Source organism: Coregonus clupeaformis, chromosome 10 (assembly GCF_020615455.1).
Source record: "Coregonus clupeaformis isolate EN_2021a chromosome 10, ASM2061545v1, whole genome shotgun sequence".
Taxonomy (NCBI): domain Eukaryota; kingdom Metazoa; phylum Chordata; class Actinopteri; order Salmoniformes; family Salmonidae; genus Coregonus; species Coregonus clupeaformis.
Window position 1 is genome coordinate 50,290,466 of NC_059201.1, and position 21,251 is coordinate 50,311,716.

At 42.4% G+C, this 21,251-nt stretch overlaps 1 protein-coding gene across 1 annotated transcript; it reads left to right on the forward strand.

The window, feature by feature from the left end:
• Nucleotides 1-295: 295 nt before the first annotated feature.
• LOC121576017 (bridging integrator 2-like) lies at nucleotides 296-20,843 on the forward strand. Its single transcript, XM_041889315.2, has 12 exons — nucleotides 296-426; nucleotides 1,167-1,247; nucleotides 5,445-5,499; nucleotides 7,598-7,692; nucleotides 8,794-8,889; nucleotides 9,068-9,175; nucleotides 9,271-9,356; nucleotides 12,391-12,466; nucleotides 12,675-12,757; nucleotides 12,976-13,612; nucleotides 13,926-14,018; nucleotides 20,526-20,843. Exons 1-12 carry the CDS (start codon nucleotides 334-336, stop codon nucleotides 20,595-20,597), a joined length of 1,575 nt encoding a protein of 524 aa, XP_041745249.2. The 5' UTR covers nucleotides 296-333; the 3' UTR covers nucleotides 20,598-20,843.
• The last annotated feature ends 408 nt before the right edge of the window (nucleotides 20,844-21,251 follow it).

Consider the following 21,251-nt stretch of genomic DNA (forward strand, 5'->3'; position numbering starts at 1 on the left):
TTAAAGACACTTATTACAAAGGATAATTTACTGACTCGTTTACAAGTTTCAACAAGAGGATGGAACATGTGTTTCATGATGTCTGTCGACTGAATTTCAAGAACGCTAGTGTCTGTTTCACTGCAAGACAACCTTTTTAACAAGCAACAAGGCTGACACAAATGTTACATGGGTATAGCAAAGTCGTGTGTGTGTGAGAGAGAGAGAGTCCTGTCTGACATCGGTACTGACTCTGCTCTCCGCCCCTAAGTACTTCAACAAAGATATAAGCACCAGAGCAGTGATTTCACAAGAGGAAGCATTAGCAGACCAGAGTGAGAGAAAGAAGACACGATGGCAGAGAACAAGATGGGGCAAAACATTGGCGCTGGGGCTGGAATCTTTGCCAAACGGGTACAAAAGTCATTGAATCGTGCTCAGGAAAAGGTAAGCAACAAGTTTGAACTGGTGAACCGTGATATCTCTATGTTATCCTGAAATCAAGATTGGTTAATTCCTCAAGAGACAAAAAAATCAACAGTTCAAACAATTTTCAAACAATATTCAATACAACTTTTATTGTGAACTAGCCTATATAAAGTTAGTTGTCTATTCCAACAGAAAACAGCCAAATTGATTTTGTGCTAGTCTGTTAATGCCATTTTGTTGATGTTGCTTGTTCAGCTGCATGTGGACACAAAAGCTGCCACTTCCTGCCTCTGCATACACTTCCTCTCCCTCACTGCTCTTACTCGGTGGCTTTGTGGTTCACTTGGCCTAGGTGCTGGCGTGCTGCTCTGCTACTTTCACTTTGCTGCAGAAACCAAAAAAACAGGACAGGGAGCGTGGTTTGAAATGCCTGTCAGATGAAATCGGTTCAATGTGCCCAAGTTCCGTCCTATCATTTGGGGTCAACCACAGATGTCATTTTTGGGAAAGAGGAATGATAGACATTATGTTGGTCTGGAAAATAGTGAACATTATACAAGTAAGTTACGATAGTTGTTTAGAATGAATCATTATGGAACACAATGTAGGGCCTATATACTGTAAGTGTGATTGTCATTACCTCACATAGTTCAAACTGAACAACAGTACAATACCTATTATAGAGAGTAATGTCCATTAATGTTGAGTGATAGAAAGCTGTGGATATATCAACAACTTTTGTTTTTGTCCTGTCATAGGTCATGCAGAAGCTGGGGAAGAACATGGAGACTAAAGATGAACAGTTTGAGCAGTACTCCCAGAACCTTCTCAAACAACAGGTACCAATGAAGAAAAGCTCTGCTTCAATGTCATGCTGTTTCTGTCTCCCATGGTGAACTGCAACACTGATGCAATAGATGTTTGTATCGATAAGCCCACTTTTTGCAACATGCTGTACAAGGCCTATACAGTGGCTTGCGAAAGTATTCACCCCCCTTGGCATTTTTCCTATTTTGTTGCCTTACAACCTGGAATTAAAATAGATTTTTGGGGGGTTTGTATCATTTGATTTACACAACATGCCTACCGCTTTGAAAATGCAAAATATTTTTTGGGGTGAAACAAACAACAAGTAAGACAAAAAAAACAGAAAACTTGAGCGTGCATAACTATTCACCCCCCCAAAGTCAATACTTTGTAAAGCCACCTTTTGCTTGGCACATCTAGCCACTGGGAGTTTTGCCCATTCTTCTAGGCAAAACTGCTCCTGCTCCTTCAAGTTGGATGGGTTCCGCTGGTGTACAGCAATCTTTAAGTCATACCACAGATTCTCAATTGGATTGAGGTCTGGGCTTTGACTATGCCATTCCAAGACATTTAAATGATTCCCCTTAAACCACTCGAGTGTTGCTTTAGCAGTATGCTTAGTGTCATTGTCCTGCTGGAAGGTGAACCTCCGTACCAGTCTCAAATCTCTGGAAGACTGAAACAGGTTTCCCTCAATCATTTCCCTGTATTTAGCACCATCCATCATTCCTTCAATTCTGACCAGTTTCCCAGTCCCTGCCGATGAAAAACATCCCCACAGGATGAGGCTGCCACCACCATGTGGGGATGGTGTTCTCGGGATGATGAGAGGTGTTGGCTTTGCGCCAGACATAGCGTTATCCTTGATGGCCAAAAAGCTCAAGTTTAGTCTCATCTGACCAGAGTACCTTCTTCCATATGTTTGGGGAGTCTCCCACAAACGTGTTTGCTTATTTTTTTCTTTAAGCAATGGCTTTTTTCTGGCCACTCTTCCATAAAGCCCAGCTCTGTGGAGTGTACGGCTTAAAGTGGTCCTATGGACAGATACTCCTATCTCCACTGTGGAGCTTTGCAGCTCCTTCAGGGTAATGTTTGGTCTCTTTGTTGCCTCTCTGATTAATGCCCTCCTTGCCTGGTCCGTGAGTTTTGGTGGGCGGCCCTCTCTTGGCAGGTTTGTTGTGGTGCCATATTCTTTCAATTTTTTTATAATGGATTGAATGGTGCTCCGTGGGATGTTCATAGTTTCAGATATTTTTTTATAACCCAACCCTGATCTGTACTTCTCCACAACTTTGTCCCTGACCTGTTTGGAGAGCTCCTTGGTCTTCATGGTGCCGCTTGCTTAGTGGTGCCCCTTGATTAGTGGTGTTGCAGACTCTGGGGCCTTTCAGAACAGGTGTATATATACTGAGATCATGTGACAGATCATGTGACACTTAGATTGCACACAGGTGGACTTTATTTAACAAATTATGTGACTTCTGAAGGTAATTGGTTGCACAATATCTTATTTAGGGGCTTCATATCAAAGGGGGTGAATACATATGCACCCACCACTTTTCCATTCGTTATTTTTTTCATTTCACTTCACCAATTTGGACTATTTTGTGTATGTCCATTACATGAAATCCACATAGAAATCCATTTAAAGTACAGGTTGTAATGCAACAAAATAGGAAAAACGCCAAGGGGGATGAATATTTTTGCAAGGCACTGTATGAGTCATACTGACTGTTACTGTTGGTTGCTCAAGTCTCTTCATCCCCTAAAGGCCTTCCCACACTCTACGTCGGATTCAGTCTTTTACGATTATTACATGTCACACTGTGCGATGTGACCAAATTAAGTTCTGTCGTCACATTCTGCGATTGGCATGCGTTGTGAGGATACTTCAGCGGCGTAGGCTGCAGCAACTGCGTCAACTGGGCGTATCAAGCATGGCGTCGAAAGAACGACAACATCCAGGTGCGCGAGCAAGGCATCAGTGTTCCTCCTATTGGTCAGTCACCAGGGATCGGCTCGTAACTCTAGCCACACTACACAATAAAGGCTCAACATTTCTGACACTGCCAGAACTTTGTTGGAGCCTACGACACACATAGTGGTACATCATCTGCAGATCTATACCCTGTCATACTGAACGAGACAAGACGTCGGGCAGTCATTTATGACCAAAAGAATTGCCCACGTCTGGGACGGCAAAATTGTGGCATAAGATGGCAAAAATGTTACAGTCTGTGTGGGCCTTTAGGCACATAAGGACCATATTCACTGAAATCCTTTTGCGTTGATAACTTTAGGATCTAAACTCTGGCCATTTGGAATGGTGGTCTACCTTACACTTTTTGTTTCCATTATAATTTTTTCTATGTAATTTGACAAACTGATATGCTGTCAAATGGCCAACTGGTTGGACGCTCATTTGAAAAAGCACTGGAAAAACCAGATGTTGTTTTGTCTGCTAATTACTGTTTTTGTGTTGAGGTCAACCAATGAAATGTTCTCCAATAGATTCAGCTTATATGTTGCAAGGGAGCTATCTCTGACGTTTGGTTAACTGTTTATCTGCCCTCAGAGCTGTGTGCATTTTTTTTATATCTGTATTTTGGGTCATTTCACCAAATCAACACATGTTAAGAAAAAGTTGTCTTAAAGAGTGACTGCCGCTAAAAATCAACTTTTTGTTTTGAAAATGGCCAATGTGGCGTTGATATGAGTCAGAAACATTTAGTGTGAATGGGTTAATTTTGGTCATAAAGTGGTCTCCTCCAAAACGGAGATTTGGGAGATGATAGGAAAAAATGTCACGGAATGAAGGGTACCATAACAGTTTTCTGTGGGTTGGGCTTATTTTAATCCTGCCCACAGCTGGCAGCACCCAAGTAACCCGATCATAATGCCCATGGTCAATTTGGTATGACATTTGATATCCCTATTGGGTTTAGGGACCATCAGTAAATTACACAATGTACATGGGACAATATTTTAAAGTTCAATATCTCCAAATGTTAATGACTTACAAATCTCAAACCACCTATAGATTGTAGAAGTCCATATACAAATATTGACAGCATTTAATGAGACAACATGAAAATATTGTCAATTTACATTGTAATTTATTGACGGTCCCTAACTATCCCCAGGGATAGGCTATCCAAAGTCAAACCAAATTTGCCACAGTTGCACACCAACCAGCTGAAGCTTATTGGCTAAATAATTTTAGCTAACTCTTCCCACCTACGAACACACACGAGACACCCACATCAAACCTCACCCCAAAACCAACTCAAGTTTGAATTCTGTCATGGCCGCTAGCATTTAATTAATCAAACAGTGGCCACCCAACATGGTCTCAGAGCATTTCGTATTATTCTGTACGTAAAGCTGATACACTCCATTTAGTATATGTTATGTTTGGTATGGTTACATAAGACAGATGGTTACCTAAGGCTAAAATGAAAGGAGGGTGGGGGTGGAAGGGTGGGTGTATACCCATCTCATCACGGACAATTTTAGCTAATTAGCAACTTTTTAACTACTTATTACTTTTTAGATACTTTGCAACTACTTAGCATGTTAGCTAACCCTTCACCTAACCTTTAACCTGACCGTAACCCTTTAACCTAACTCCTAAACTTAACCCTAACCCCTAGCCTAATGTTAGCGAACTAGCTAATGTTAGCCACCTAGACAGAATTCATAACATATCATACATTTTGCAAATTTGTAACATATTGTACATTTTTCAAATTCGTAACATAATGCGAATTGTAATTTGTAACATATCATACGAAATGGGTGATGGACATCCACAAATTAATACATACCATACGAAACGTAACAAATCATACTAAATGGAGTAACTTGGAGACCAGGTTGGGCCACCATGCCTTGTGTAAAACAATATATTCCTTATTCTGATTTTTTTTTTGTTGGCACATTGAAGCATCAGAATAAAAATACAAAAGGTAATCCTTGTTCGACAAGGACAGTGTCACTTTTAAAACACATACTGTACACTCTTCACTGTTATTGTTCGTGATATGTATGATTGTACATCTTGAATTGTGAAGATCCTGGTGTCTTTCTCTTTCAGTGTTTTTGGAGATTTATCTTCTGTAAAGGTGACGTCAACTACTGGAAAGGGTCTTTGATTGATGGATGCTCTCACTGTAAGAAATGTACTATAACAACCCCCTCATTGAATCTTCTGTCTTTTCAACCAACAGAATGATGGGGGAAGACTATTCAAAGAAGTCCAAGCGTACTTCCGTGCAGTGAAAGGTAGGAGCTGAGTTGTCTATTTCATCTCACTCCATAGCAGAGGTTTCTCATGGGCACAGGCGCACCTACGGCCAACGTTCTGATTAGTCTAATCAAATCAACTGGTGGCTTAATTGAAGTTGCTAAGCAACAAAACTGCGCAACTATGGGGCAAAACAGACGGGGTTGGCTTAGAATGTTTACATGTAATTTTTTTTGGTCTCCAATGTTTATTGAAAACATAAATACATTTGCACAATGAGCACTTGTCTCTCAAATACAATGTTACAGTTGTTGGTTAGCTAGCTAGCGAATTTAAGCCATATTAGCATTGAAATAAAATCAGTCAAACACCTCAAAACGAGACATGGCATCAAGAACAAGATGAAACTAGCTGAAATGAGCCACTTATGATTCCCCACAAGGTAGTTTCTTGTCATTGTTGCTAGCCATCTGGCCATCCAGAATCGCCCCATTAAGGCGTGCACATTGTTTTCATGATGTTGTCAGCTAACCCATCTATAGATTCAATACTTATCTTTAGTGTTGCCCTGTGCATTTAGGCAGTTCAGGCTGCCATATTCATATTGAGGTCAAAATCAAATATCTACAATCTTATCATTCAGTCTTTGTGTTCATTATTTTGGCTTTGTTTGATGTAGTTGTAGGCCTGTATTTTGTACAGTAATGTGTTAAATTTGACACACTGGCCCAAGTCTCTTTTTGTAAGCTGAGCATACTTTCAAATCCTCTCTGGTGGCATGAGGGAGAAAGTGAAGAGGGAAGTGAATTCCATCTATTATTAGATCGGTCTTTTGCAATGCTGTCTGTACTGTCAATTTATTAAAGCAAAGAACTACGGGCCATTAAAAAGGGAAGACTCAGCAAATGAATGTATTATTCATTTGAGCAGGAAATAATTGTGTTAGAATTGTTTGTTTTTAGTGATCCCGTTTGCATACCACTTCAAATGAAGACCATTTTGTTTTGACCTTGCATAGGTGTAGCCGAATCAGCAGTGTGCCACAAAACCAAAACAACTTTATCTTAATGTTCTGTCCATTATGATTTCTGTCATGCCAGGTTGTATTTATTAGGTCTACACTTGACACTTACCTGCGACTTCTGCTAGCACAATACAAAGATCGTGTTGAAAAGACGGGTCTGTCTGTGTTCAGATCTGGCTGTCCCCTTCAGGAGGTGGTCATGGATGCATTGTGTGCAGATTTCTCCTCAGTCTGGACGTAATCAGGCTACCGAAAGCGCATACTTTGGGCGACGTCATCAGCACCCCTCCCACAAGTCTGCAAAAAATGTGTATTTTGGGACCAAGGCACCTTTTCATTATAAAGTTGGAGGAAATATGTTCCTAGTGTGTGAGGAACGTGTTTGCTGGACTCAAATGCTAGCCAGCTAGATAATATTTAGAAAAACAATGTTTTGTTTGGCTAGAGTTATGCTAATCCGTTTGCAATACCTTTAACGTTGCTTGCTAGCTTGCTGGCTAGCTACAGAGGTTAGCTGGCTAGTTAGCTACTGCCAGTTGTTGTTGTGTTGTTAACATATTTAGCCTATTCCACCATTTGTAGAATGCATACTGGCATTTGAATATAGCGCGGAAAAAGGGAATCAATCAATCAATCAATCAAATGTATTTATAAAGCCCTTTTTACATCAGCAGATGTCACAAAGTGCTATACAGAAACACAGCCTAAAACCCCAAACAACAAGCAATGGACACACTGTGGACACGGTAGAGACATTTAAATGTAGACTCATGACGCATTCGGAATTCCATGATCAGAACTATAATCAGAATACTAAAGCTGCATGAACTGTGAAGTCTAGACACGGCCTTATTATTGTACACCTTAGCAAAACGTTTTGCTGCAGAAAATAAGTGTTTCTTATTGGACAACTTAATGTAGTCCCGCCTTGTTTCAGTCCGTTTTCTTCTGTTTGGTAGTGAAAACTACCCTTGTTTTTGTTTTTTTACCCACATCCCCTGACACTGTCCCCTAGCCTAGTTAACAAGCTATCTGCTAGGCAAGATACACACAAACATTATTATGACAAATGCAGTCAATAGTTCACATTTTCCTTCTGTCCTTCTCTACAGTGATGCATGAGACATCCAAGCGACTGTCCCAGACGTTAAGAGACGTCTACGAACCTGACTGGCAGGGAGGAGAGGACCTATCTGTCATCATGGAGGTGGGCCACAGCTGGGTGTTTTGTTGTGGTCTATAGTAGGGATGGGCATGGTTATTTGAAATTCTGAACAGACGTTAGTATTAGATCGCTTGGGACAGTATTAATTTGAGAGAAAGATTATAGGCCTATTTTTAACAATGAAAAGGCTTTGTCAAAACAATGTTTTACTGACATTGCTACATAGCCTACAAGGATAGACCATTATATATATAATTTTTTATAATACAAGTTTTATGACAGATGCACCTGTAGCCTTCACACATGTAGCTTGTTACTGTTGGTCAATCAAATTGGTGTTACAGTCACAGGCTTCATCTGGAGCAGGTGAAGTGGGTATATTTCGAATCAATGCAAAATTGAATTAAAATTACGGAATTAAGTTGTCTAAATGAGAAGAAGTGTAGCGGTCTTTATATGTACCACAGAAGAACCAAGAAATAAAGAGCGACACCATCTCAGACTGCCCATCTTAATATTTTATTTTTATTGGCCAGTCTGAGATATGGCTTTTTCTTTGCCACTCTGCCTAGAAGGTCAGCATCCCGGAGTCGCTTCTTCACTGTTGACGTTGAGACTGGTGTTTTGCGGGTACTATTTAGTGAAGCTGCCAGTTGAGGACCTGTGAGGCGCCTGTTTCTCAAACTAGACACTCTAATCTATTTGTCCTCTTGAGTAGTACACAGCGTTGTACGAGATCTTCAGTTTCTTGGCAATTTCTCACATGGAATAGCCTTCATTTCTCAGAACAAGAATAGACTGACAAGTTTCAGAAGAAAGTTATTTGTTTCTGGCCATTTTGAGCCTGTAATCGAACCCACAATTGCTGATGCTCCAGATACTCAACTAGTCTCAAGAAGGCCAGTTTTATTGCTTCTTTAATCAGCACAACAGTTTTCAGCTGTGCTAACATAATTGCAAAAGTGTTTTCTAAAGATCTATCAGCCTTTTAAAATGATAAACTTGGATTAGCAAACACAACGTGCCATTGGAACACAGGACTGATGGTTGCTGATAATGGGCTTGTCTTTCGAAAACAAGGACATTTCTAAGTGACCCCAATCTTTTGAACATTTTTAAAACTTTTTCTTCCCTCTACTACAGAGTGAGGACTTGCTGTGGAACGATTACGAAGAGAAACTAACAGACCAAATAGTCCGCACCATGGAGAATTACACTGGCCAGTTTCATGAAGTCAAGGTAGCTTCTGATGTACTCTCATCAACTGTTTTTGGTGCAGTTTCACATCAAAACTCTTCCCTCCCCATGTGTTTACATTGCTGCTTGGTCTTACAAACAAACAATCAAGAGACTTTATAGTGTCACTTGACTCATGGGGATTGTGTTTAGAAATATTACTTCTACCCATGCCACTTAGGAACGACTGGCCAAACGCGGTCGGAAGCTAGTAGACTACGATTCCTCACGCCACCACTTGGAGGCGTTGCAGAATGCCAAGAAGAAAGACGATGCCAGAATCACAAAGGTGTGTTGAAAATGAAAAGTAAATTCAATTTTTTTTGGTCAACGTATTTGGATAAAGGTACTGAAGGCATTTGAATTCCATTTCCCTCTAACCAGGCAGAGGAGGAGTTCAACATAGCCCAGAGTGTGTTTGAGGAAATCAACAAAGAGATGAGGGAGGAGCTTCCTGTTCTCTATCAAAGGTAAAGGCAATGGACCACAGCACATCAGGGTCCTGTCCATTAGAAATACCTTATTTACATAAGTATTCAGACCCTTTGCTATGAGACTCAAAATTGAGCTCAGGTGCATCCTGTTTCCATTGATCATCCTTGATATGTTTGTACAACTTGATTGGAGTCCACCTGTGGTAAATTCAATTGATTGGACATGATTTGGAAAGGCACACACCTGTCTATATAAGGTCCCACAGTTGGCAGTGCATGTCAGAGCAAAAACCAAGCCATGAGGTCGAAGGAATTGTCCGTAGAGCTCCGAGACAGGATTGTGTCGAGGCACAGATCTGGAGAAGTGTACCAAAAAATGTCTGCAGCATTGAAGGTCCCCAAGAACACAGTGGCCTCCATCATTCTTAAATGGAAGAAGTTTGGAACCACCAAGATTCTTCCTAGAGCTGGCCGCCTGGCCAAACTGAGCAATCGAGGGAGAAGGGCCTTGGTCAAGGAGGTGACCAATAACCCAATGGTCACTCTGACAGAGCTCTAGAGTTACTCTGTGGAGATGGGAGAACCTTCTAGAAGGACATGGTAGAGTGGCCAGACGGAAGCCACTCCTCAGTAAAAGGCACATGACAGCCCGCTTGGAGTTTGCCAAAAGTCACCTAAAGACTCTCAGACCATGAGAAACAAGATTCTCTGGTCTGATGAAACCAAGATTGAACTCTTTGGCCTGAATTCCAAGCGCCATGTCTGGAGGAAACCTGGCACCATCCCTACGGTGAAGCATGGTAATAATAATAATAATAATAATAATATGCCATTTAGCAGACGCTTTTATCCAAAGCGACTTACAGTCATGCGTGCATACATTTTTGTGTATGGGTGGTCCCGGGGATCGAACCCACTACCTTGGCGTTACAAGCGCCGTGCTCTACCAAACAAACAAACTACATGGAGAGAGCTCAGTCAAAATTAATTTCATTAAAAAAAAAAAAAAAAGGAATTGATTAAACCAAGTGTTCCCTGACACTGACAACACATAGGATATCAAACATATCATAGCAGATGGTGGTGTTAGCATCATACTGTGGGGATGTTTTTCAGTGGCAGGGACTGGGAGACTAGTCAGGATCGAGGCAAAGATGAACTGCGCAATGAACAGAGAGATCCTTGATGAAAACCTGCTCCAGAACGCTCAGGACCTTAGACTGGGGGCGAAGGTTCACCTTCAAACAGGAAAACGACCCTCAGCACACAGCCAAGACAACGCAGGAGTGGCTTTGGGACAAGTCTCTGAATGTCCTTGAGTGGGCCAGCCAGAGCCTGGACTTGTACCCAATCGATCATCTCTGGAGAGACCTGAAAATAGCTGTGCAGCGACGCTCCCCATCCAACCTGACAGAGCTTGAAAGGATCTGCAGAGAAGAATGGGAGAAACTCCCCAAATACAGGTGTGCCAAGCTTGTAGCTTCATACCCAAGAAGACTCGATGCTGTAATCACTGCCAAAGGTGCTTCAAGAAAGTACTGAGTATAGGGTCTAAATAATTATGTCAATGTGATATTTCAATTTTTTCCGCTTTGTCATTATGGGGTATTGTGCGTAGATTGCTGAGGATTTTTTTTATTTCATCCATTTTAGAATAAGGCCATAACGTAACAATTTGGGAAAAGTCAAGGGGTCTGAATACTTTCCAAATGCACTGTATTTCTCTCAAATTGTGCCAAATTTGTTTACATCCCTGTTAGTGAGCATTTCTCCTTTGCCAAAATAATCCATCCATCTGACAGGTGTGGCATATCAAGAAGCTGATTAAACAGCATGACTATTACACAGGTGCACCTTGTGCTGGGGACAATAAAAGGTCACACTAAAATGTGCTGTTTTGTCACAAAACACAATCCCACAATGTCTCAAGTTTTAAGGGAGGGTGCAATTGGCATGCTGACTGCAGGAATGTCCACCAGAGCTGTTGCCAGAGAATTTAATGTTCATCTCTCTACCATAAACCGCCTCCAACATTGTTTTAGAGAATTTGGCAGTACGTCCAACCGGCCTCACAACCGCAGACCACGTGTAGATACATAGCCCAGGATCTCCACATCCGGCTTTTTCACCTGCGGGATCATCTGAGAATTGCACCCGGACAGCTGATGAAACTGTGGGTTTGCAAAATCAAAGAATTGCTGCACTAACTATCAGAAACAGTCTCAGGAAAGTTCATCTTCATGCTCATCATCCTCACCAGGGTCTTGACCTGATTGCAGTTCGGTTTCATAACCGACTTCAGTGGGCAAATGTTCACCTTCGATGGCCACTGTCACGCTGGAGAAGTGTGGTCTTCACGGATGAAACCCGGTTTCAACTGTACCGGGCAGATGGCGTCGTGTGGATGAGCGTTTTACTGATGTCAATGTTGTGAACAGAGTGTCCCATGGTGGCGGTGGGGTTAGGGTATGGGCAGGCATAAGCTACGGACAATGAACACAATTGCATTTTATAGATGGCAATTTCAATGCACAGAGATACTGTGACGAGATCCTGAGGCCCAATGACGTGCCATTTAATCTGCCGCTATCACCTGTTTCAGCATGAAAATGCACAGCCCCATGTCGCAAGGATCTGTACACAATTCCTTGAAGCTGAAAATGTCCCAGTTCTTCCATGTCCTGCATACTCACCAGACATGACACCCGCTGAGCAGTTTGGGATGCTCTGGATCGACGTGTACAGCAGCGTGTTCCAGTTGCCGCCAATATCCAGCAACTTCGCACAGCCATTGAAGAGGAGTGGGACAACATTCCACAGGCCACAATCAACAGCCTGATAAACTCTATGCAAAGGAAATGTGTCGCATTCCCAGTCATGTGAAATCCATAGATTAAGGCCTAATACAATCATTTTAAATTAACTGATTTCCTTATGGACTGTAACGCAGTTCATATTTCTGTTCTGTGTAGAATGAAGAATCCTTTGTATATTTCTATCTGCAAACACCCTGAACTTATTTGCACCAAGTGGCTCCAATGTAACAGAATATTTTCCCTTTTCTCTAAAGCCGGATTGGCTGTTACGTGACCGTCTTTCAAAACATTTCCAACCTGAGGGATGTCTTCTATAAGGAAATGAGCGTGGTGAGGTTGTTTTTTTCTACATTCTAATATGGATTTTATTCTCCCAAAAGAAACAAAGCCATCACAATATATTTGACACATCTGTATCACTGCTATAAATAATAGATTTTACTGTAGGTGATGTAGTATGGCATCTCACTGTTCAGATGAAGAAATGTACTGCAAGTCAACTAATACTGACTAATAGAATAACCACTATTGATTGCAGCTGAACCATGAGCTTTACAGTGTGATGAAGAAGCTGGAGACTCAGCATTCAGGAAAAGCTTTCATCATCAAGGGCCTCAACAGGTCAGTGTTTTAGATGACCATGTGAATGTATCGCATTGGTTTAACGTCTCATAGTCCATATGTGATTACTGTATATATTGCTAATCAAGTAAAAGTCAACAGTCTATTTATTTTCAATTGAGAAGTCTGGAATTTGGGAAATTATCTGGGATCTGAGAATGTCAGACCAAATGTTCTGCCACCAACCAGATCAACTCACCCTCTAACTCCTCTCTTAGCACCAAGGCCAAGAAGAGGAAATCCCTGGTCATTTCAGCGCCCATCCCCTGTAACACAGCCTTCCCCTCAGACCACACATCCCTCCACACATCCGCAGCCCCCGAAAACAGCAAAGAGACCGTCCTGTCCAGCCACGAGACCCACACCCATAGCAGCTCTGAGGAGCAAGCTTCCCTCGCAGGAGAGGCAGATGAGGGCGCTCACAGCGTCCTCACGTCAGAAATGTCCGACTTCTCAGATGAGCTGAGCTCCAACGGCGTTGCTACGCCCAACAGACGGTCGGCGTGTGACAGCGACAACGGGGTCGGGAGTGACGTCGCGTCAGAGGGTCTGAGTGATGCCCCAGAGGGCGGGGCTTCAGAGGAGCAGGGCCCTAGCCAATCTGTCGTAAAAGGGCAAGTTCAAAGGTCAGAGGTGACTGGGTGTGAAGTCACAATCAGTCAGGAGGCTCTTCCAAAGTCCATAGAGAGTGACGTCCCACATGACACTGAGCAGGAGAGTGCGCCTGATTCTCCAGAGAATGGTAAAGCCAAGGCCCTACCTCGTCCTGCTCCACGCTGCTCCTTCCCCCCTTCTGATGCAAAGAGCACTGGAAAAGACTCAGACTCCCAGAATCCACCTGGTTTCCTTATCAAGGTGATTCCCTATTGTAGTAGTGGTACTCTCTTTATAATATATTATAGTTTGTTTCATACAGTCCATTGTCCCAACAGTGTTTGCTGGAATGTAGATGTTAATCAATCATGTATCAATTATGAAGACCCCCCTGGGTTGGGCCATTTGGATTGAGATTCCATTGACGTCAATACATGATTTACGCAAACAATTGAGCCTTACGTGGGGAAAATAAACACCATACAAGATCTCACCACTTTAATTAAACGTTACTATTAGCATTTCTGCTGAGTGTCTAACAAAGTTGTTTATGTGGCGCTGTGATTGATATCAGGGAGTGGCGCTGGAGGGTCAAGCTTCAGAAGACGGGACGCTGCAGTTTGATGTGGAAGACACGATTCTCATGTTCGCCGACACAGAGGAGAAGGTATGTTCGTGTGTACATTTGTATGAATGTCAGCCTCTGTGTCCTTGGCAGTGTTGGGGGTAACGCGTTATGTAATCAGATTACTTTTATGAGTAACATGTTACTTTTTCACATTTGGTAATATTATTACAGTTACTTTGTCAAACGCATCTCGACTTGTTTCTTCATTTAGTTCTTGAGCGAGCAGAGAAAGGCTGTTTGGAGAAATGTCATGACAGCTGCTGGGATGGGCACGGTTATTTGAATATCCGAACGGACGTTGGTATTAGATTACTTGGAGAGTATTCATTTGAGAAGAAAAAAATATAGGCCTATTTTAACAATGAAAAGGCTTTGTCTAAAATTAAATACAACTGTGACATTGATACATAGCCTCGTAGGATAGACCATTACATTTGACATTTTTATAAAACAACAGTTTTATGACAGCTCCCCATTAAAAAAGATGCACTGGTAGCCTTCACAGGTGTAGCTTGTTGTTACTGTCGGTCAATCAAAACAACACTACAGTCACAGGCTTCATGTGTAGCAAGTGAAGTGGGAGATTTCTAATCAATGCAAAATTGAATGAAAATTATGGAATTAAGTTGGCTAAATAAGAAGTAGGCAGTGATCAACCAACAGGTAGGCTGTTGTGTCATATGAATGGAGCCTTGCTACTTTAGCTAGCTAGCTGGCTAACTTAGCTGGCTACTGTAGCTAGCTAGCTTCTTTACAACGATTTGATACAGTCAAGACGGGCACTACCAGATGGTATGATAGATAACCTATGGCAGCAACAAGTTTGTCTAACTAGCGCTAGTCGGTTTGGCTACTTTCTCTCTCTCCCTCTGTGCCACACACATATACTGTCACACACACTGGCCCCTGCTCCTCTCTCACCCCTCCCCACCCTTCTGCTAAAACAAACACTGGCTCTCTTGAGTCGTGCAAGCAAGTCTCCATTGAAGTTTCCACCCCCAAAAATGTTTTCTTTAAAACATGTCTTTCGACTATCCGGATATCCGAAAAAATGTCATGATATTATTCGAATAGTGAAATAATTTCAAATGTCCATCCCTAAAATGTATACAGGGCGCACCTCTGATCTTTGACATTGATCGCTTCTGTGATAGCAAAGTCCATAGAGGACTTTGCTTTCCCATCTAGTGGCAAGTGTGCCCTCTATACATCTCTATTGGTCCGTGTACATGCGGTCTATAACCAGAACGGCGGCTGGGGACAGACAATTTTTAGACGCTACAGCACTCGGCGGTCCCGTTCTGTGAGCTTGTTGTTACTCGTAGACGTTTCCCCTTCATAATAACAGCACTTATAGTTGACCGGCCAGCTCTAGTAGGGCAGAAATGTGACAAACTGACTTGTTGGAAAGGTGGCATCCTATGACGGTGCCACGTTGAAAGTCACTGAGCTCTTCAGTAAGGCCATTCTACTGCCAATGTTTATTTTTGGAGATTGCATGGCTGGGTGCTCGATTTTATACACCTGTCAGCAATGGGTGTGGCTGAATTAGCTAAATCCACTATTTTTTTTATTTTTTTTATTTATTTAACCTTTATTTAACCAGGTAAGCCAGTTGAGAACAAGTTCTCATTTACAACTGCGACCTGGCCAAGATAAAGCAAAGCAGTGCGATAAAAACAACAACACAGAGTTACATATGGGGTAAAAAAAACATAAAGTCAAAAAATACAACAGAAAATATATGCAAATGTAGCAAGTTATGGAGGTAAGGCAATAAATAGGCTAAATAATATATATATTTTTAAATAATAGTGCAAAATAATTACAATTAGTATTAACACTGGAATGCTAGATGTGCAAGAGATTATGTGCAAATAGAGATACTGGGGTGCAAAAGAGCAAAATAAATAACAATATATGGATGAGGTAGTTGGGTGGGCTAATTTCAGATGGGCTGTGTACAGGTGCAGTGATCGGTAAGGTGCTCTGACAACTGATGCTTAAAGTTAGTGAGGGAGATAAGAGTCTCCAGCTTCAGAGATGTTTGTAATTCGTTCCAGTCATTGGCAGCAGAGAACTGGAAGGAATGGCGGCCAAAGGAGGTGTTGGCTTTGGGAATGACCAGTGAGATAAACCTGCTGGAGCACAGACTACGGGTGGGTGCTGCTATGGTGACCAATGAGCTAAGATAAGGCGGGGATTTGCCTAGCAGTAATTTATAGATGGCCTGGAGCCAGTGGGTTTGACGACGAACATGTAGTGAGGACCAGCCAACAAGAGCGTACAGGTCACAGTGGTGGGTAGTGTATGGGGCTTTGGAGACAAAACGGATGGCACTGTGATAGACTACATCCAATTTGCTGAGTAGAGTGTTGGAGGCTATTTTGTAAATGACATCGCCGAAGTCAAGGATCGGTAGGATAGTCAGTTTTACGAGGGCATGTTTGGCAGCATGAGTGAAGGAGGCTTTGTTGCGAAATAGGAAGCCGATTCTAGATTTAACTTTGGATTGGAGATTCTTAATGTGAGTCTGAAAGGAGAGTTTACAGTCTAACCAGACACCTAGGTATTTGTAGTTGTCCACATACTCTAGGTCAGACCCGTCGAGAGTGGTGATTCTAGTCGGGTGGGCGGGTGCCAGCAGCGTTCGATTGAAGAGCATGCATTTAGTTTTACTAGTGTTTAAGAGCAGTTGGAGGCTACTGAAGGAGTGTTGTATGGCATTGAAGCTCGTTTGGAGGTTTGTTAACACAGTGTCCAATGAAGGGCCAGATGTATACAAAATGGTGTCGTCTGCGTAGAGGTGGATCTGAGAGTCACCAGCAGCAAGAGCGACATCATTGATATACACGGAGAAAAGAGTCGGCCCAAGAATTGAACCCTGTGGCACCCCCATAGAGACTGCCATAGGTCCAGACAACAGGCCCTCCGATTTGACACACTGAACTCTATCTGAGAAGTAGTTTGTGAACCAGGCGAGGCAGTCATTTGAGAAACCAAGGCTATTTAGTCTGCCAATAAGAATGCGGTGGTTGACAGAGTCGAAAGCCTTGGCCAGGTCGATGAAGACGGCTGCACAGTACTGTCTATTATCGATCGCGGTCATAATATCGTTTAGGACCTTGAGCGTGGCTGAAGTGCACCCATGACCAGCTCGGAAACCGGATTGCATAGCGGAGAAGGTACGGTGGGATTCGAAATGGTCGGTGATCTGTTTGTTAACTTGGCTTTCAAATACTTTCGAAAGGCAGGGCAGGATGGCTATAGGTCTGTAACAGTTTGGATCTAGAGTGTCACCCCCTTTGAAGAGGGGGATGACCGCGGCAGCTTTCCAATCTCTGGGGATCTCAGACGTTACGAAAGATAGGTTGAACAGACTAGTAATAGGGGTTGCGACAATTTCGGAGGCTAGTTTTAGAAAGAAAGGGTCCAGATTGTCTAGCCCAGCTGATTTGTAGGGGTCCAGATTTTGCAGCTCTTTCAGAACATCAGCTGTCTGAATTTGTGTGAAGGAGAAGCGGGGGGGGGCATGGGCAAGTTGCAGCGGAGGGTGCAGAGTTGGTGGCCGGGATAGTGGTAGCCAGGTGGAAAGCAAGGCCAGCCGTAGCAAAATGCTTGTTGAAATTCTCGATTATTGTAGATTTATCGGTGGTGATAGTTTTTCCTAGCCTCAGTGCAGTGGGCAGCTGGGAGGAAGTGCTCTTATTCTCCATGGACTTTACAGTGTCCCAAAACTGTTTTGAGTTAGTTCTACAGGATGCAAATTTCTGTTTGAAAAAGTTAGCCTTTGCTTTCCTGACTGCTTGTGTATATTGGTTCCTAACTTCCCTGAAAAGTTGCATATCGCGGGGGCTATTTGATGCTAATGCAGTGCGCCACAGGATGTTTTTGTGCTGGTCAAGGGCAGTCAAGTCTGAGGAGAACCAGGGGCTATATCTGTTCTTAGTTCTGTATTTTTTGAATGGGGCATGTTTATTTAAGATTGAGAGGAAATTACTTTTAAAGAACAACCAGGCATCCTCTACTGACGGAATGAGATCTATATCCATCCAGGATACCTGGGCCAGGTCAATTAGGAAGGCCTGCTCGCTAAAGTGTTTTAGGGAGCGTTTGACAGTGGTGAGGGGTGGTCGTTTGACCGCGGACCCGTTACGGACGCAGGCAATAAGGCAGTGATTGCTGAGATCCTGGTTGAAGACAGCTGAGGTGTATTTAGAGGGTAAGTTAGTCAGGATGATATCTATGAGGGTACCCATGTTTACGGATTTAGGGTTGTACCTGGTAGGTTCGTTGATAATTTGCGTGAGATTGAGGGCATCTAGTTTGGATTGTAGGATGGCCGGGGTATTAAACATATCCCAATTTAGGTCACCAAGCAGTACGAACTCTGAGGATAAATGGGGGGCAATCAATTCACATATGGTGTCCAGGGCACAGCTGGGGGCTGAGGGGGGTCTGTAGCAAGTGTCAACAGTGAGAGACTTATTTCTGGAAAGGTGGATTTTTAGAAGTAGAAGCTCAAACTGTTTGGGCACAGACCTGGATAGTATGATATAGCTCTGCAGGCTATCTCTACAGTAGATTGCAACTCCACCCCCTTTGGCAGTTCTATCTAGACGGAAAATGTTATAGTTTGGGATGGAAATTTCAGAATTTTTGGTGGCCTTCCTAAGCCAGGATTCAGACACTGTTAGAACATCAGGGTTGGCGGAATGTGCTAACGCAGTGAATAACTCAAACTTAGGAAGTAGACTTCTGATATTTACATGCAGGAAACCAAGGCTTTTGCGATTACAGAAGTCAGCAAATGATAGCGCCTGGGGAGTAGGAGTGATACTGAGGGCTGCAGGGCCTGGGTTAGCCTCTACATCACCGGAGGAACAGAGGAGGACTAGAATAAGGATACGGCTAAAGGCTTTAAGAACTGGTCTTCTAGTGCGTTGGGTACATAGAATAAAGGGGGCAGATTTCCAGGCGTTGTAGAAAAGATTCAGGGCATTATGTACAGACAACGATATGGAAGGATATGAGTAAAGTGGAGGTAAACCTAAGCGTTGGGTAACAATGAAAGAGATTGCATCACTGGAGGCACCAATTGAGTCGGTCTCCGCGTGTATGGGGGGTGGGACAAAGGAGCTATCTAAGGCAGGTTTAGCTGGGCTGGGGGATCTACAGTGAAATAGTACAATTAGAAATAACCAAAACAACAATAAGCTAACCATATTGAGATGGGAGAGAGGCATAAAGCAATCACAGGTGTAATTTGAGAGAGCTAAGACAACAGCTGGTAATGACGACACAGTTTGGGCTGAGGCTAAACATAAACAGGATGCGGTACCGTAACAAGGAACAGTCCAGCAGACATCAGCTGTATAGCTGAGTTATCATAAGGTCCGGTGAACAGCAATAGGATAGTTCGGAGGTAGTTCGGGGGCTGCTAAAGCACTAGCGAGCAAGAGGGGTGTCCACATACTTTTGTATGTATAGTGTATATATTTCAGAGATCTACGGACAGTTCCTTGGACTTCATGGTATAGTTTCTGCTCTGACATGCATTGTCAACTGTGGGACCTTATATGGACTACTGTTGTCGTGATACCAGTATCACGATACTACAATACCAGATTTTCCTTAGCAAAAAAATAAAACACAAAGCAGACTTAACTCTATGGTCCTTTAAAACCTACTTTTGTAAAATAGTGTGCTATAGCTTGCAAAATAAACAAATAAGACTCTAGGTGACAACACAGGACTAGCACAGTAGACTAGTAGACTAGCACAGTAAAAGCAGCTCCACAGATGAAAGGAGAAACTAGTGGTCAAACCTGAGTCAGCAAGTAGCCTATCTTTGGTAGAGCGCACGTTGCTCGCCTTAAACCCTCCGACAGTCAAACAAGCAGTAAGATTTTGAGATGTTTTCATGAAAGTAACGCAAATTAATAATATTATTCGTATTTACAGATGGCACAGAAGTTTTTTATTAAGGCACATGAAAGTTCACATGTTCCAGAAGCCATTTCTGCCCCAAAACGCATTTTGCTAAAAATGAAGTAGGGACGTGCGACATACGCCTAGCTTCCTGAAACAGGTCACATATAATTAGTAATAGTGTGTTACTTTACAATATTACTTTGTGTGGAAAGTAACACTTTACTTTTGTTAAATGCTCCTTGGTGTAGTGTAACTTCCAAATAGTCTTAACTTAGCCCTGTGAATTAGAACTGTGCATCGGACTGCCCTAGTTTCAGTGACACCGAATTTGTGCTTGTCAATGTGCACCAAATACATGTAAATTACGAGAGTTGCTCCAAGAGTTCACTTTTTACCAAGATAGCAGAACTGGGCCTGTTTTCACAAAGCCTCTCAGAGTAGGATTGCTGAACTAGGATCATTTTAGCCTTTAAGATCATAATGACTGAGATGGGGGACCTGATCCTAGATCAGCACTCCTATTTGAGACACTTTATGAATATGGGCCCTGATCTCTCCTAAAATGTGAATAACATGGTTGTTTGTTTTTTGTTAACCCTTTCCCCGCTACAGCAGGAAAGCATGGCGAAGGGGGTGAGGGAGAAGACCTGTATCCAGCAGGGAGATTTATCAGAATCAGAATGAGTCAATTGTGGCCTCTCGTTTCCCGTCTTCCCCTCAAGATGTCATGACTCAGCACAGCAGCACACAAAGTGCTTTTTACTCACTTGCTTCCATGTCGCAACTTGTTGGTAGATACCGATGAGTTTCATACCTACTGAGAGATTTTTGCAGAATGTTCTGGATTGTTGACACATGATTGTCCAATCTACAGTATTTTGCCATAGTTATTTTGTTTTATTATTTATTAATTTTTGATCAGCTTTAATATTGCAGATAGATTGTAACTTCCATCAATGTAATTGTCTGCATCACTTCCAATCCCCCATATGTTTTTTCCCGCAAATATATATACATATACATTTATGCACATTCACTACCAGTCAAATGTTTGGACACACCTACTCATTCAAGGGTTTATCTTTATTTCTACTATTTTTTACATTGTAGAATAATAGTGAAGACATCAAAACTATGAAATAACAGATATGGAATCATGTAGTAACCAAAAAAGTGTTAAACAAATCAAAATATAGTTGAGATTTGGGATTCTTAAAATAGCCACCCTTTGCCTTGATGACAGCTTTGCACATTCTTGGCATTCTCTCAACCAGATTCATGAGGTAGTCACCTGGAATTCATTTCAATTAACAGGTATGCCTTGTTAAAAGTTAATTT